Source organism: Nyctibius grandis, chromosome 18 (genome assembly GCF_013368605.1).
Source record: "Nyctibius grandis isolate bNycGra1 chromosome 18, bNycGra1.pri, whole genome shotgun sequence".
Classification (NCBI taxonomy): Eukaryota; Metazoa; Chordata; class Aves; order Nyctibiiformes; family Nyctibiidae; genus Nyctibius; species Nyctibius grandis.
The window spans coordinates 6,570,819-6,587,869 of record NC_090675.1 but is presented as its reverse complement, the minus strand read 5'-3'; the positions used below and the strand labels follow the sequence as shown (position 1 = coordinate 6,587,869).

The following is a 17,051-nucleotide window of genomic DNA, read 5'->3' as shown; positions in this document are numbered from 1 at the left end:
GTGTAACATCTCTTTTCAGCTTCTTGAATGCAACCGCATTATCTTGGTGAGTGGCAGCTGGCAGGGATGGATGAAACAGGAGGTTAATCTGCATCGGCCATCTCTCTTGATTTCGCCTTCATTTCCATTTCTTTTTAAAATGGAAGTTCCATTAAAACAGCAGCACTTTTCTATTAAATAAGTAACAGAGAAGAATGACTGCCTCTGTATCTCATCAGACGTGAATCTTTTTAAAATCACTCAAGAGGCAAGGCTCAAATCATATATTTAATAAGAACCACTTCGATATCACTTTTTAAAGCAATTAACATATTATTAGAGAAAAGCGCAAGATGCAACATTTAGATCCAGATTTCTAAGACAGATTTCTACGGTTTAGGAGGGTGGGGACCTTGGGTCATCGCCTCAGCAATCATCTCTGCATGTCACAAACCAACATCCGAACAGAACTTCAGTTACATGGACACAGCAGATGAAATTCACGCTTTTAATCCTGATTTTACTCATGCTGCTTCTTTTCAGTCAATTGAAAAGCACTCGATGTAGACCAGTGAGAATGGGCAAACCACCCCAACAGGGTTTCTGCCCCTCGGGAGGGTCCTGGAGCAAAGTGTTCGTTTCCACCGTCCCCTTCCTTTTGGCTATTCAGGCGTTTGCTTGCTTTACGGAGCATGAAGGAAACACATCACTGAACCTTAATCTTTCAAAGGATCAAAGAGCCCATCACCAACGAGATCCCCACCACCAGGTCATCTTGCGTTGCCTGAGGGCAAGCTCCTGAGCGCAGGTACATCACCTCCCACTAGCACCACAGATGCCACCAGGCAGCTGGAGATGCTCAGCGGTGCACCCTGCTTCTGCCAGGGGCTGCTGCCTCCCGAGTGGAGCACCATGGACATCCCAGAGTGACTTTGGTTGGCAATCCGGTGCGTTAAAAAGAGCAAGTCCCTCCTGCCCGGTGGCTGAAGCATGTCCTGCGAATTACAATAGCCAAGGTGCAGCCACACATTCATTTCTGCTGCCGGTGATGGGGACAGAAACCTCCAGCAGCTGAGGCAGATGGAAGGCCGGGGGTGGTGACACCTTATACCACCATGATTAGATCTGACAAAGCCCATCTGTTGGCGCCCTGAGCGCTGGCAGGACCAGAGCTGAACTGGGCACCGTGAATTATAGCACAGGCAACATCCAAGGGCTTTTTGGTTGTTTATCCCAAAACATGCAGGTTTTTCCCAACACTAAACAATATGTGGCTTCCACTGATGACTGACAGCAAACTGATTGCTCAATTAAAGGACATTTTACCATTTTGACCATTAGCTGTGAAGTCTCAAATCCCTCAGACTTCCCTGAAGTCCACTTCATCAGTAAATTGTTTTTCTTAGAAGGCAGCAACAAATGCAAAGGGAAACACATCATGCATCTAAAGACATTGTGATCATGTTGGTTTTGTAACTGCTAAAATTTATTATGCAAGAGATGATGCAATAGCGAATAAGAGAGCAAAATTCTACATTGACTCCCTACTTTGCAATTCAGGATATCTAAGAGGTTTTACTTCATTAAGGAAGGCAAGGGAAAAAAAATCAGAGACAACCCCAATGGATGAGGAAGTCCTGTCAAGCCTAAATGACCAATCAGTCCTACATGACGCTCGTCGCTGTAGAAGGAACAATGAAATATATCTGCTTCTGTTCAATAAATTACTAAAACATCAGTTATAAACCTGCAGCATGGCATTGAAAATCAAACTCATTAAACATCCAGGTAGCTTCATCCTGATGCAAATGGAAGACAGGCATGAGTGCTCTGCAGCAAACGACTCTGTGCACATCCCGTCTTTGGGAAACATATTTACAAGTATATCTTATATATTAATATATTTTAGTGCACCCTAGCCAGAGGGCAACCAGAAAGAGTATTATTCCATGAGAAGGACAGGAGACGGGCTGGCTTCTCCTCTCCACTGAGTGAAGCCTGTATCCACCCATCAGTCTAGCATCCATGGAAAACAACTTTGCAAGTCCACGTTTCCCTTTTTCAGGCAGCCAGACATCAGGACCCCAAACCAATGGTCTCCCATGATGGCTGGCTAGATTTAGTAGCTATGGGCCAAAAAAAGCAGGTGAGATCACCCCACCATATTAACAAGCCTCAAGTGACTTCAAGGTCAATTTCAACCAAACTGCCATTTATTGGTCTCTTGCCCTCCCTTTCTTCACCATTGCCCATGAAGGGCTGCAGCAATGTGTGCTGTTCGGGGTGGACCTTGACCGCGGTCACACACTGACCAAGCAGGCTAGATGTGCTTGAACCTCAGGAAAAGAACTACACCACTACAAAGTTATGGAGACTGCCATTACTGATGTCTTCATTCCGAGCAAGGACGCCTTAAAAACAAACCCTACAGCCTCCATGGGAGGGAAGCTTGAGCGGGACTTTCTCTCGCTTTACCTGCTCTCAGCTCGTTGCACACACCAGCACATCCATCCTCACTTCTACAAGAAAAGAGTAAAAAAAAGGGTAAAGATGGGTGTCCAAGGGGACAGTGCCAAGCCAATGGCCCCACTGGGAGGGCAAAGTGGATCTGCAGCCACCCAGGCAGCATCCTGCAAGCCGTCCTCACCACATGTGCATCTGACCCACCCAAATCAGGCAAGGCAGACATCCAAGGTCTTTTCCAAGGGGAACCCATGTGAGGTCTCCATGGTAGGGACTGGTGCTGCCTGGGGCTGGCTCGGTCAACAGCAGTGTGTGGGCGATGAAGAGGGGGCAATGGGAGATCAGTGCTTTTATTCAATGGGATTTTGTTTGATTATATCATATGTGTGATTACATCACATGTGTGATTAAGGGCTAGAAAGATCCATGGGAGCTACCAGGGTGTGCTTTGCCTCTCCCAGACTCAAAGAGGGGCTGCTGGATGCAGAGGCAAGAAAGGGAAAAGACAGAGGACCTACAGAACACCACCTTCCAAACTCAGATCATTTGGGGCTTGGCAACCTTCTCCTCTCACAAGCACTTAAGTTTTCATGCTTGCCAGGCATATCCAGGGTCTCTCAACTCCGATTGTGGTGTAAACCTACCTGGCCCTTCGGGAGATCTTGGAGTCATCTGGGAAAGCATCAACTCCCTGTCAGTAAAATGCTCAGAAGACTGCATGAGCTTATTACAGTCATTCCAGCAGAAATAAGTGGTACCTTTTAGAGTGCTTGCCAGAAGAAAACAGGAGTTCTGACCCAGTTTCACACAGTTGGAATCAGCTGTGGGAGACTAATATACAATCAAAATAAAAAGACAGAAATGCCCATTTCCCCCATGTCCTCTCCTAATTACATGAATAAAGCTCTGGTTTGATATTTTGTCCTTTCCAAAGGAGTCCCATCAGATCAGTCCAAGTCAGCTGTGTTTCAAGTTAAACTCCTCTGACTCTTCCACCCTTTACTTGATGAAATTTTTAATCGTCCACCTTTGTCCTGTGCAGCTGCGAAGAATCAGATCGATGCCGGCCATTCCCCTGTTCTCCACTTCCAAGCATCGTCCCGTTCCTTTGTTCAGGATGGCACCATTCTAAAATTAAAGATATGGGGAAAATATTTAAAAATTAAAGACACGGGGTTGCCTGTGAAGCAAGCCAGGACCGTGCAATGCCCGGGAGTGCAGCTGTGTCCTTGTGCACTGCTGGAAAGTGCACAGCACTTAGCTGGGCAGTAATGCAATTCAAACAATAAAATAATTCCTAAAATAATCAATGTGATTTGAATGGAGCAACCTTTACCACTGACGAGACGGATCCCTAACGCATCAGCAACCAAAGAATATCTATCCCCTTTAAATAGCACAGCTGCACCCCTGTGTTAGGAAGGTGTGACACTTCTGTAGAATGTATATTATGTACTCTGTGCTTTGGGACAAAAGTACTGTGTTTTCATGTATTTCACTATAGACTATCTGTAAGAAACAAAAAAACCTGGAAGCCATCAGCAGGGCAGGTTACACACAGCTGGGGGTATCACAAAGGGAAACTTCCACTGAAAATTGTCCCAAAATACTGTCCTTGCCCCTGATCCCTCTTAATCTTTCCCCTCTGCTGTAGGACCTGGCATCTGCTGTCACAGGGGACCATTTCATCTTCGTCCTCCACTGTCCCATGCCAAAGACAATGTGCCACAGCCCACAGTTTGGGAAGCAGAGGAGCGGCATCGATGGCAGACCTGTAACAAACCTGTATGAAATTCCAGCGCTTATGGAGGCTGCTCTTGACCTTCTCGCAATCGAGGAGCTGAGGAAAGCGGCTTTTCACATTATCCACCAGGCAGCGGGTATCGGGTAGAAGAGTCGTGGTCCCGAGGGCGCCAAGATGAAGGAAACCCTCCTTGGTGTAGCGTGCAAGCTGGGGGCAGGGAAGGAGAGGAAAAAGACCATTAGAATCTTTGGAGCATCATTAAAAAGTGATAAAGGACAAGTTTGCAGAGCCCCAGGAAAAAAAACCTGAGAGGATGGAGCACAGAGAAAGTAGAACTGGCAAGAGAAAAAAAAAAAAAACCCACAACTTTCTCCAGCCTTTTCTTCTTGGTTTTTTTGGTGTTTTCTTCTCAGATGCAGGTGAGGAGCTGGGGCACAGGGAAGGGATAAGAATAACTCTGAGCCTTAAACCCATCATGGGGCAGACTCCTCCAGCCTCCTTTGGGCCTGCACACTCTAGTTTGGGGCAATGGATGATTTCCCCTGGTGTTTGGCTGGAGCCAGCCGGCTTGGCCAGTCATGTTCGCCCTGCCTGTGGTTTCTCATGTGCTTGGTGAGCCAGACTGGCTTTGGCCTGCGAACGATGCAGCTGGTGTGCCTGTCCCAGCCCCTCCAGCAACTCCAACAGCAGCCGGGCAGCAACGTCAGCCAAAGGGGGCCAATATATAATTGGTCCTGTTCCTCGGGGATGGAAGCTCAAATCTCCCCCACGGTTCAGCACTGAAGCAAAGCTCAGGATTGCAGCTAACCCCTGCAATACCCCCCACATCCGACTGCCCAGCGCTCCCAGGGACCCATCTCGGCTGCCAGGGAGATGCAGGCTGGGAGCACGGGGCAGCGCCAATGGTCTCAGGGGTGTGGGGCAGGCAGCGCGCAGCTGGCACCGAGACCGCCCCACACACAAAGGGCTCCTCCATTTGCAGTGTTCAAGGAATCCCACCAAAATAACTCCCTAAACATATTTAAATTCAGGAGTGAAAAGAGATGAATGACAGCGGCCTGCCTTTCGTAGTCCAAGGGGAAGATATACACAGCTGCTTATTTAAATTACGAATCAATCCATTATCTAGCAGATAAATAAGGAGTATTCAGCACATTAATTAACTGAGCATATCTGTGAACCAGATGCTTAAGAAGAGACAGTAACCCACACCGGGAGTTCGGGTTATCTCGGTTAGAATAATTAAAACATTGAAAATCAAGTTAAAACAACGTAACAGAGTCCGACTCCAGCTAGTACCTGCAGATACAGTTATGGTGCTTGAAGCCAATGTTGCCTTCCCTCAGTGATGCTGGTTGTAGGTACTGGTGTGCCGAATGCTCTGGCTGGCCCCCGTGCCACCCATCTGCCTCGGGATGGGTGCCCGGAGCACTCTGCTCCCAGCTGCTGGGGGAGTTACGCTTTTAGCCAACGTGTTGTGTATCAAAGCAAGATCTCCGCTATTTTATGCGGCACAGGTCTGTTTACCAACAGTATTCACCCCCAGGCAGACTCAGCTGCAGCAGCCCACACCATACAGTTGACGCTGGCGTGGGGCAAAGCCGCCCCTTCCCGTCCCCCGGTGCCAGATCTGCTCTTCTGCCCCTCAAAGCCCTTTGCAAGATGGTGCAGAACAGTACATGTCTCTCTAGCTTTACAGTAATTCCCACTCCAAACTGCTGCATTGGTGCAGCAGGGGTGGAAAGGAGGGCAGTGTGCAGAGCTTAAAGCCCCAACCATCACCTCCTCCTCCTCCCACTGATTCACCCTCTCCCCCAGGCATGGGTGCCTGGCCGCAGGACAGGGATCCTATCCACCACCCCGCTCAGCTCATGCTGTGCTGGGCTCCCAGCAAGAGACCTGCCCCATGCACGAGGCTGGAGCAACCTGGGAATGAGCCCCCCTGGGCATCCCCAGCCCAGCTGAAGGCTCAGACTCACATTAGTTGGTTTTAGCAGTTTGACGCTTTGACGAGCCAAACCTCGAGCGAGACGGTGCTCTCAGCCTGACAGCGTGTGTTTTTAACCACACAACTCATCTGTGTTTGAGCAACACAGAGAATGAGGCCACTTACATTGCAAAAAGAAAGAGGTATATAAAGGAAAAGACAAAAAAAGACAAGCTCTCTCCATGACAGACAGAAGAAATCACCCAGAGGTCCCAAATGGGCCGTGCAAGTTACTCCCCATCTCCTGTTTCCAAAATGTTTCCTACCACGTATGCAATCAGTGTGCTACCACGTATGCAATCAGTTTGCTAGACACTTTCTTTTTTTATGAGGTTTGGCAGCTTGTCTTCTGACAGTTGGCCTAATGCCCACAAGGCAACACAATTTCTGCTCTTACATGTTATCGCCTAATGCGGTGGGAAAAATAAGTAGAGCAAAAATTCAATCTTTCCCGAGGAAGGGAGCAGGGTGGGGGCTGGAGGGAGACAAAACGAGCTGAAAAACAAACACGGGTATTATGAAAAATGCATTAAGTGCATCTATTAGATGTGCCATCTACTGTGTGTAATAGCCAGATAAATAAAGGCCTGAACACGCGTCTGGATCTAGCACGCTGCCTAACGCCTGATCTACTCCGCCGAGCGCAGCGGAGGCTCAGCAGCAGCCGCTCCAGCCTTCAAGCCCGTCCAACCGTCAAACCTGAGAGTGATTATTCCCCAAAAATCCCCTCTGACTCGCGAGTGCAAGCTCCACTGCGCTCCTAAGGCATTTACGGCATTTTTGTCTTTTGGGGTATTTTTGCCTTTGATGCCTTAATTCTTCTTTTGTTATTTCGCTCCTCTCCAGAGCGAGCCTGCACGGCAGCCAGGGTCAAGCACTCGGGTAAATGGGAGTCCCTGGGGTGAAGCACTGATCCTGCTGCCGATGGGTCTTTCTTGAGTGATAAAAGGGGAGAAAACACAGAGCAGAGGCTGATACTCAAGATGGCCCCACAGGCAGCTGTGGGGAACGTAGCTGCAGCCTGGCCAGCACTTTCTATCTGGATTTGCCCGGTCAGAGAAGAGACAGGAAGCGCCTCTGTCTCATCACCACGTACTGCATGGACCAGCATTTTAAAAGAGCAGCTCCAGACAGTGCGCTCACGTAAGACCTGAGCCCACCTTAGAAACTGAAGATGCCATACAAATGCTTTATAATACCAGTAAATTCCACCTGCCGTTATTATTAAAACCTTCTGAGTGACTGCAGCAATTCACCAACTCAACAACTCAGCACTTCGAGCAAAGTTGCCTGCCTCAACACGGCCAACACAGCCCTGGATGATGATCTCTGTGAACGGCAGTTGATGAGAACTTACACTTTGGCAACATAAGGAAGTGGAACGAACAAGATGCAATAGTGAGAGGTTTCTGCCTGATCAAAACTGCAAGTGCTCATCGGGATATTCAGCATCAGTGCAAAACACCCCCGAGGTAACTCCGCTCCTTGGCTCAGGGGAGCACAAGAAGGGCCTGCCATGAGCAGGGTTTCAGTATGCTCCTTCTTTGGGCCCTGCGTTTGGGAGTGTCAGTGATGTACTTGTGTAAATCCTGCCGTCTTGCCCACAAGTGTACCCGATCCACCCGGCACCACCTGAACAGTCTGTGCTCTTCCCCGCTCCTCCTCATCCTCACAGCACAGCCAGGTGAGCTCTTCCCACAGGATCTGGGAAGGCTCTTCCACCAAACGTTCTCCTGTTAGACCACATCGGTTTTCTCCTCTCAAATGTTTCATAAGGATTGTCCCTCCTGTTCTTGATTCTCTCATTGTCGACCACCCCAAAAGAGTTGCCTATGTCAGCAAGTGTCTGAACAAGGCTACTCCCTTGGATAGCCCATGGCTGCTTTGCAGTCACCAGTGATTTCCTCACACAGTCATCATGGTGCTTAAAGATAATAAAAGTTTGTCTTTTTTCAAATGAAATTATTTCATTGATGAAGAAGGAGGTTTTGCTGAAGTGCAGTCCAGTCACAGGAGGTTACTGACAGCCCATGTCATACAACCAGTTAAATCCAGGGGTATTTAATGTAACTAAACCATGTTTTCCTGGCTTTGTGCAAAGGCAAATCGCTGAAGCCATCTGAGTTTAAATTCCGCTCTACTTGCCCTAAATATATGTGTTTGTCCTTTAAAGTGATCTGTCCTACGTCTGGTTGCCTGTTAGGCAGGTTTATCAGCCTCCAGAAAACAGATCAAGCCAGGCACGAGCTGAACAGATGGTGAAGGATACGTCCAAGCCAGCAGGAAAAAGACAAATGTGGAGGTACCAGCCTGAGGAAATGCCTGAAGGAATGACCCAGCCTGGCACAGGACAAGAAACAAATGGAACGACCAAGAGGAAGGACCAGAGAAAGAGTTTGAAGATATTAACAAGTTACTCATTTAAATGTGTTTCATATTGATGAGGTCTTACACCCCCTAATCAGCGTAAGTGGCCCAAAGCAACATCCCCAGAGGGAAACACGCATTCATACCCACAGCCTCTTACGAACACCTTTCCTGGTAAAACTGCATCTTGCAAAGTCCCCCACCTTCAGGTACCGCTCTGGGGGGCTGCTTTGCTCCAGGGGGACCCGCAGCCCCCGCTGATGCCAGGAGAGCAGAGGGACGACCAGCCACACATGTGCCCGCTGCATCGCTCGGGCTGATCTCCCCTCAGCGAACGTGCACCACCAATACATCTCCTTTGATTATTGTTTCTGGCTGGCTGCATCTCAGGGCTGGGAGAAAGTTAATTAGACGTCTTAGCACCTGGGAAATAAAAGCCTTGATGACCTTCATTGACTCTATTGGAAAATAATTTAGGGTTGTTTAGCTTCCTTTCTGCACTGAGCAGATCATCAATTAGCAACCATAAGTAAAGCATACAGTATTTCCTTTTTAACACAATTTAATCTGATGTGTTATTTTGTCACCCTTGATACTGCAGTGTCCCGGATGATCTCAGTATTGATGGTTTTGTCCTCAAGTTCTGATGCTTAAATGGGCAAAACATATTTTATCCTATAATTAAATGAAATGCTCTGCTGGGTGAACATTATCTTAAGTTTTATAGTATTATAGTGCTTTCTATCACCTTAATATATCACCATAGTTCTGTCACTCCAATGAGGTATTACTGTATTATTAGTGTAATACATCATTACGGCAAGGTGTTTTCATGATGTATTGCTTAAAAGATGAAGCCATCAGGAAGAAAAAAAAAATCCACGAGCAGGCTCAATGTAATTACAGGATAAGAGGATACTTCATCATGAAATCTGGTAATGATTTGACCTGGAAGTGAACGAAAGCAGGGAGAACAGAAAGCTAAAGGGAAAACAAGAGAAAAAAACCAAAAATTTCCCCCCATGATAGATGCTACAACAGAGGTGCTGCAAGCAAAAGCCAAGATCTCACCTGCATTCGGTGCTAGGTATGGGATATCAAAGAGAGAAGTGGAGATTTTAAGACACTACATGAACGTTGAGCACAGGCACCACTGTGTGCTTTTGGGTGCTGAACAACTCAAAAGGAATTGCAACTCCTTGTGTTTTTTACAGATATATATATATATATATATATAACAAGCAAGCTATTTGAACAAAGTGTTTACATTACTTCTAATTATATTCCCAGCAATAAATTACAACAAACAGCCCATTAATTAAACAGTAGTTGCGGAAGTCCCATTTCTTTTGTGCGGCACCCATGCTTCTGCAAAAGGCTAATTTCAAAGCTTCTGCGCTCACTGATAGCTACTTGTGAAAAGCATTTTCAAGGAGTTAAACTAATTGCATGTATCATGAAACAAAAGAACTGCCAAGAAGTGGCTCTCAGCTGGAGAGGGAGGAGACAATGCAGAGGTGGAAGACCAAGACGAAAAATCTCTGGGCAGAGATAAGAGAAAAACAGACAGGAAAAGTCAGGGAACTGGGTAATTTATCCCTGCAGCTGCAGGTCCTGAAAGTCCAGCTTAGAGTCTGTTGTTGGTTTTACAGATGCCAGCAGCGGCAGAGCTAGTGGTGTACCCTGTTTTGTTCCAACTCTACAGCGATCAAACCAGCAGCATTGCTGTGCTGCTTTCTTCAAATGTGGCAAGAGATCAAACTACAGAATAGGCTGAATCAGTTCATCATCACTAACTTTCAGCATTTGACACATCCACTAATCCTCTAAAAGATATGAGATCTAGAGTGAATCTTGGAATGATGATTTTTAATATAGAATAAGCTTAAAATTAGGATAAGAAGCTTTTGGATTGCTCCAAAACTTTTTGAGAGGCAAAAGGAGTGACAGAAAACTAATGCTATGGTAAATCCCCGCCAAGCTGAAATGGCTAATTACCATCCTGTTAAAAAGCACTGTTTGGTTTTTGTTCACCCAGTTGGTAGGTTTCTACTCTGCTGGGTGAAAGAGAAAGGAAACGTCTTAAAATGCTCTGTTTGTGAACGCTCTGATTGCTGGCTATTTGCTTTCAGCATTATTTACCCTCATCTTGAAGATTTTTTCAAATTATGCTTTTACTTGCAGCTCTGGCATGATTATGGTAATCCAGAAAACAGCCGCCCTAAGAGCGGCTGGGAAAATGCACCTTTAAATCTGTGGTATTTTTAACGAGAAGCTGGGCCTTATACATTTGAGAGAGAAGCCAAGAGACACGTCCCACACCCATACTCTGTCCTCTGACGGGTACCGCCGGCTCCCAGCACACGCTGTCCCAGCAGAGTTAACTCCTCACCTGTGGTCCCCAGCCGTGGCACGGGTACAATATTGCTGTGTGGTTCTCCTGCGGGCCCTGGTCAAGGCAGACGTCTTTCGCCTTGTTGTTTCGAAGCTGTAAGAAATAAAAAGTGCGGAGTTATATGGCCCTGTCTCTGCGGAGATAAGCAATAAACTGATGTGCAGCAACGTCTCCAGCCTCTCTTGCTATAGAAAGAATATATGGTGCTATATCACTAGGCATAACGAGGCAGAGAAAGGTTTAGTGCGCCATATGTTTTCTTTAAATACAGGGCCTAATGATGACTGCTTTTATATAATAATCACCATTCAAAGGAGCCAACTTCCTTGAACAGTTTGCTTTGTATTTGGTCATGTGTGGTGGTAACAAACATATTTTTAGACTGCTGCCAGCATGTTGCCAGGAGCCTGAAATCAATGCAGAGTCGCTTGTATGTCATCGAAATCTCAAAGTGCTCAACAAGGAAGGGGAAAAAAGTCCAGCTAGCACAAGGAGCCCCTTCGAATCATCACAGGGATGAAGGAGGAGACACAGAGATGGCAATCCAGCTGTCAAGTACTGAAGGACACACTCTGGAGGGAGCATGGAAGCGCTGGGTTCATGCTACAAAGCCAAACGGCTGCTGAACCCCAGCCACCAGGTCTGGTAATGCACAGATGTCCTCTCTCCAGTCTCCCCATGAAGGGCAACTGCAATAATGCCTTTGAAAATACTACTTTTTGGGAGGTTTTAGCTTGAAGGCATTAGGTAACTTCGATAATAAATCTTTCTCAAAATTAATGCCCATCTGGGGTGCTCGGGCTGTGCTTCAAGAAGCCTTCTCAAACTGCCACTATTCCATGAGACCTACTGCAACAGAATATTATTAGTTCCCATAAATGCCTGTTTTTATATTCCTAGTATGGCCTCCAAGCCAGCAGAGATTGAATTAAGTCTCCTTACTTTATCTCATCCTTAAGCTGTTGTGACAATGCGCTGTATCCTACAGAGACTTGTAAGGAATTAGGCTGGGTTCAAGTCAAAGGGGTTTATAAAAAGACTATGTATTAAAAATATACATACAGCTGCTTAATTCATGGAGTCAATGGATAATATAGATAATTTTCTGCCAATTCAGTAAATGAGGTATTAAAATATTTTGCCGTATATGGTGTCCAAGATCAGAAACAAATCCCAAAATAGGTTTTTAGAAGAAACTGGGAACAGATTTATACAAATTTATATAATTATACTCAAACAGTAGGTCTTGATTCACATTCATCTCCTTTGAGGCTATTTCTCATCAGAGACTCACCAGCTGTAAATATTACCAGTCTGATCTAAGGAACTGCCTTAATTACCTCGCCATAAGCAATGGTGTTGTTGTATCTTCTCATTTCCGGATAAACGTGGTCCAGGTACCACTGGAAATTTTTACACTTCAAGCTCTTCCTTAACGCTTTTCTCTCAGAAACATCCCCAATGTCAATACCTGGATTCTGATAAACAAAGACACAGCACGTCACTGAATGGTTACTCTTAAAAAAAGATTAAAAATGAGCGTACTTCACTGATCTTTGATATCATTTCCAAGCTGCCTGGAAACTGCCAATGGCTGAGTAACTCCACGCAGAGACCGTGCGCCAGGGAATTTTGGCATGTGTGCCCAAGGCTGAAATCATCCTCACGGAAGTCAGAAGGAAGACCCGGGTTTCACAGCCACAGTGAGGAGGAGAGGCATATTTCTCTCATAGGTTTTGAGGGCATCCGTGCAATGGCCACCAGACTGATGCTGGACACGTTTCGGTCCTGAGAGGTAATTTAGAAAAAGAGAACCCAAATGGAGAAGAAAAGGTTTTGGAGGAAATACAAGAAGTGCAGTGTAACAGAGGTGAATCTTCCCACCGATTCCCCTGGGCTTTGGATCCATCTGAGAAAGACTGAATTTGTTAACGGGCACAACGATAAAGTATTTTTAAAAGATCTCACCTCCCACTTAGGAACTGATGTACAGGACTTCCAGAAGATCTTAACAGCAAATGTACATCAGGATTTAAAAGAGGGTCACGTGCTGAATCCTGGAAATGCAAACCTCTGTCTGGGCACTGAGCACCAAAACCCTTATACACCAAGGGTGTGTGACCCTACTAAGAGGCAACGCAGAGGTGTAAAGTAGGGGAGGGAAAGATGAAGAAAAGGAAAGGTTTAAGATTTATGTATAATAGAGGCAGACAGCTAGGATGGAAGGATAAAAATTACAGGAGAAGTTGAGGCTGAATCTCATAAAAACCTCTTGACAATTTGGACAATTATGTGGTGAAAGTCTCCCTGGAGACACAGAGGAACCCCACTGCTCGAGCCGATTTAAAAGCTGACAAAGCTACAGTATCTGTCCTTGGAGGAATAATCTTACAGGAGCCGGGAGCAGGGGCTGAGGAGAGCTGCCCCCCTTTAGCCTTTTATTTCATTACAAAATTCGGGTGTTGGTATCTTGCAACCTATTTTTAACAGAGACCTGAAACCACTCAGTCCTGCAGGCAACTCTCTGCCTCTCCGAACACTTGGAGCGGTGCCTGGCACAGCCAGTGCCCTCCTGCAGCTCGCTGGGTAAACAGCATTTCTTTCCATCTCTATTCATCTATTTCTCAATAAAGAACTAATCCAGGACTCTCCACCACCCCCGGGACGACAAGCCGGCGGCGCAGGCAGCTCATCAACCTTTCCCAGGTACCTGTTGTTCTCTAATGCAGTACCAAGTTGTGACTACCGTGGCTCTAAATGCCAGTAACTCTCCCCACATGTAACCTTTTCTCAGAAAGCAGCAGCTTATGTTTTTATGTTTGGTTTTTTTTTTTTTCCAAAATGCCCTGGAGCAGAGCGTTGACAGCCAGGGATGCTGCCACAGCCGGATCAGGACCGAAGCAGCTCTTTGCAGGGGTGTGATGTGCAAGGTATGAATATTTTGTGTTTATTTTTAGCATGAAAAGGGTGGCTGTACATAGGTGCTCAAGGCAGGAGAATCTCTTGGACTTCATGATTAGACATAACCTGCACGGAGACCAGAGCCCAAGCAGCAGCACCGAACCTACATAAAGTCCTCCTGAAGCCTATAGAGCTTCACGCAGAAGTGCAGAGAATCACTTAGAGAGCTCCACGTGCAGGATGTGTCCCCTGGACATGGTCAGCTTGTCTTGCTGAGGGGACCCCATGGTTTTCCAGAGACGCACTGTGCTGCGACATGTCAGGATTTACATGAAAAATAACGTCAGATCTAAGAAAATCAAACCATTTCTGTGCAGAAATAAATATAACCACCAAGGCTATTTAAAGAGAGTGTTTCTGGAGCACTTGCACATGGTGCTGCTGGGAGGGGATCTCCTTCTGTGAGCCACCGACCTCCATTCCTTTACCTCTGAACACGGTTTCTAAGCATTGATGGCCTCGACCTTCCCAACGCTGGGAAAGCAAATGGCCCAGGCACCTGGACCACACAGCATCCGCAGTGAGATCCGGGCAGTGACAGCATCTGCGAGCTCGGAAACCAGAGTTGGGCTGCACATGACACGGACCTGCCCGAGCTGCAGGAAAAAACTTCATGCACTAATGATGCTGATACTAATAATCTTCTGCCAACCGACTTTACAGACAGACTCCATCTGCGGAGCAGTGTAATGACATAAACTCATGCTGTGTAAACACTCAACGGGGAGATAAACACTACAATACAGGTTTAATTTTTAGAAATAGAAACAAAAAGGCTGATGTGAACCGTAGGAATTCCTCCAAAGTGCAGGTTTTGCAGCATCTCCATCAAAGCTGAGGGAGGAGCTCTGCTGACTTCCACAGCTGGGGGTGTGACCCAAGGTATTTAAGGTTCTCCTTCACCCCCACGCATTAAATGCTCTATGATTCAAGTTTTTAACCCAATAAAGTGGTGAGTTAGGACAGGGTGCAATGGCCATACCTCCAGCGGCAGGTTCCACGCGATGTAGACGTGCGATTTGTAGTCATCCATCCACACCTCGGCCACCCGCAAGGCGTTGCGCTTGGTGTAGAAACCGATGTTGTTGTTGTAGGGCTTCTTCTTGCGCTCGATGTGAGCCACCCTGGAGCAAGGCAGGACCTCCATGCTGCCGCCACACAGCCACACCTGCAACGCAACCGCACAACGCCGTCAGCACAAGGCTCTGCCGTGATGCGAAGGGTCCACGTAGAAATTGAAGAGAAAGAAGTGGTGGGTTTTGAGTTTTCTGTAATATCTTAATAATATTGTGGCTGCCCCCTCCCTGGCAGTGTTCAAGGCCAGGTTGGATGGGGCAGTGAGCAACCTGGTCTAGTGGAAGGTGTCCCTGCCTGTGGTTGGAACTAGACGGTCTTTAAGGTCCCTTCCAACCCAAACCATTCTATGATATGATCATATCTATGATATGATTCTATGATTCCTGGCGAGAGCAGAGCATCACATCATCTAGCTGGCAGGTGGAAACCCATGGCCAGGTTTGGCCTTTTCTCAATGGTGAGACACACAGGGAAGATTTAACTTGTGCCCAGAGCAAAACATGTGTCGACTTTAGAGGGGACAGGTCTATATCCAGCACGTGGTATTAATGCATTGTAGGATCGGGTACTGAGTTTACAGTGATGTTGCTACTAAACAAAAAGGATTAGCGACTGGAATAGCTGAAACAATCGCAAGATATCCTCCTGCGGAAGGGATGACTCAGTGAAACATATGGCAGGGACAGATTTCTCCCACTTGCAAACATTTGTTCATTATTTTTCCTTCACATGCTGTTTAAAATTCCCTTAAATCACAGCTTACAAGTTAATAAAATCTTTTGAGATCATCTTTTTATCACACGGAAAGGGAATTTGCAGAAAGACTCGCCATACCTGAGTTCTTCCCTCCCTGTTTGTCTTCACCGAGAAGTTATTTATCTTAAAATAGAGATGTGTGTCCAGGACACCAGGCACCGCGCAATCGTTACATATGCCAAACAGGCCCAATAATCCCAGTTTCGCCTATTTTGCAGTCTGCTCTGCATTATCGTTTCACACAGTTGTTATAACACCCATCGTTTCTGGGCTCTCGTCCAGGCTCACCACCTTTTATCCCATCTGTGTTCCCTAAATTTTACCGACCCTGCTCCATGCACTCTCCCAGCACCACGAGGAGCCTCCTGGCTGTATCAGCTGCCCTTTTTCATCTCTAAGCGGTGGGTTTAGCCCACTCAATGCAGGGCACGTGCACCTCCCAAGCCCAGGCGACACGAGGACATGGCAGTACAGCAGGGAACCGTCATTCCTTGGGGCAGCCCTCCTCCTCGTGCTGTTCTCGCTTGGATTGCTGCAGAATATAGGAACCCACATCACAAAATAGAGCCCCATTTTAGTAGCTGGTATGTAAACGTAGCAAAAAAAAAAAATCCCATCTTACCCTTGTCCTGCTGTTTGACCTTTCTGAACACTTTCAAATACAATTTTCTCCCTCCAGAGGGAATTCAGAGCTGATCTCTGAGATGAGGGCCATGCCCGTCCCTCCTACCCAGCCACAACCACGCTTGCCTCTGGCCTCCAAAGTCCACAACATCTGCTCGAAGTTTTGCAGCAGGCCACATGCTGGCAAAACAAGTAAGAAGTGAACAAGGTCGTTCTAAAGAAAAAATATAGATATTTTTAAAGGAATGTTCCCAAGGTAAGAGTTTGACAGACACTGCCTGTGCTTCTCGCCTGCTCAGTTCTTTAGTTTCTCAATGTACCGGTGAAACAGGAGCCCCGAGCTCTGCCCTTGGGTGCTCCTAAAGCTGCTGGGTTTAACCACAACACTGAATAGAACTGCCAGTCCTGGAAGATCCTCAGTACCATCTGTTTTTGTAGTTTTGGGGATTTGTTAGGCTTTGTCCTGATCTGAGATCAGAATAATTATTTTTAAAATGCAAAAACCGTGAGTAATTAAAATGTCATTTTCCAGCAAGCTTGCCTCTAGCAGTAAAGGTGCAATATTGTCTTTCCATGCTTTTGTTAAATAACTCACATGGCTTTATGCTAGACAGCTTTCCTAGATTTCTGGAATATCTGTACAAACTATCCTGAAATGCACATATTGTAATCACCTGAGAGAGAAAGAGAGCTGGGCA

The 17,051-nt window shown here is 46.5% G+C and overlaps 1 protein-coding gene across 1 annotated transcript in view; it reads right to left on the bottom strand.

Moving 5' to 3' along the window:
* Nucleotides 1–286: 286 nt before the first annotated feature.
* Nucleotides 287–17,051, bottom strand: part of GALNT17 (polypeptide N-acetylgalactosaminyltransferase 17) — a 189,801-nt gene continuing 173,036 nt past the window's right edge. The window contains exons 7-11 of the mRNA XM_068415526.1: nucleotides 14,879–15,064; nucleotides 12,276–12,413; nucleotides 10,933–11,028; nucleotides 4,226–4,393; nucleotides 287–3,570 (exon numbers count right to left, since the gene is read on the bottom strand). Coding sequence (XP_068271627.1) covers nucleotides 3,442–3,570; nucleotides 4,226–4,393; nucleotides 10,933–11,028; nucleotides 12,276–12,413; nucleotides 14,879–15,064 — 717 coding nt within the window. The 3' untranslated portion in view covers nucleotides 287–3,441. The remainder of the gene's footprint in view (nucleotides 3,571–4,225; nucleotides 4,394–10,932; nucleotides 11,029–12,275; nucleotides 12,414–14,878; nucleotides 15,065–17,051) is intronic.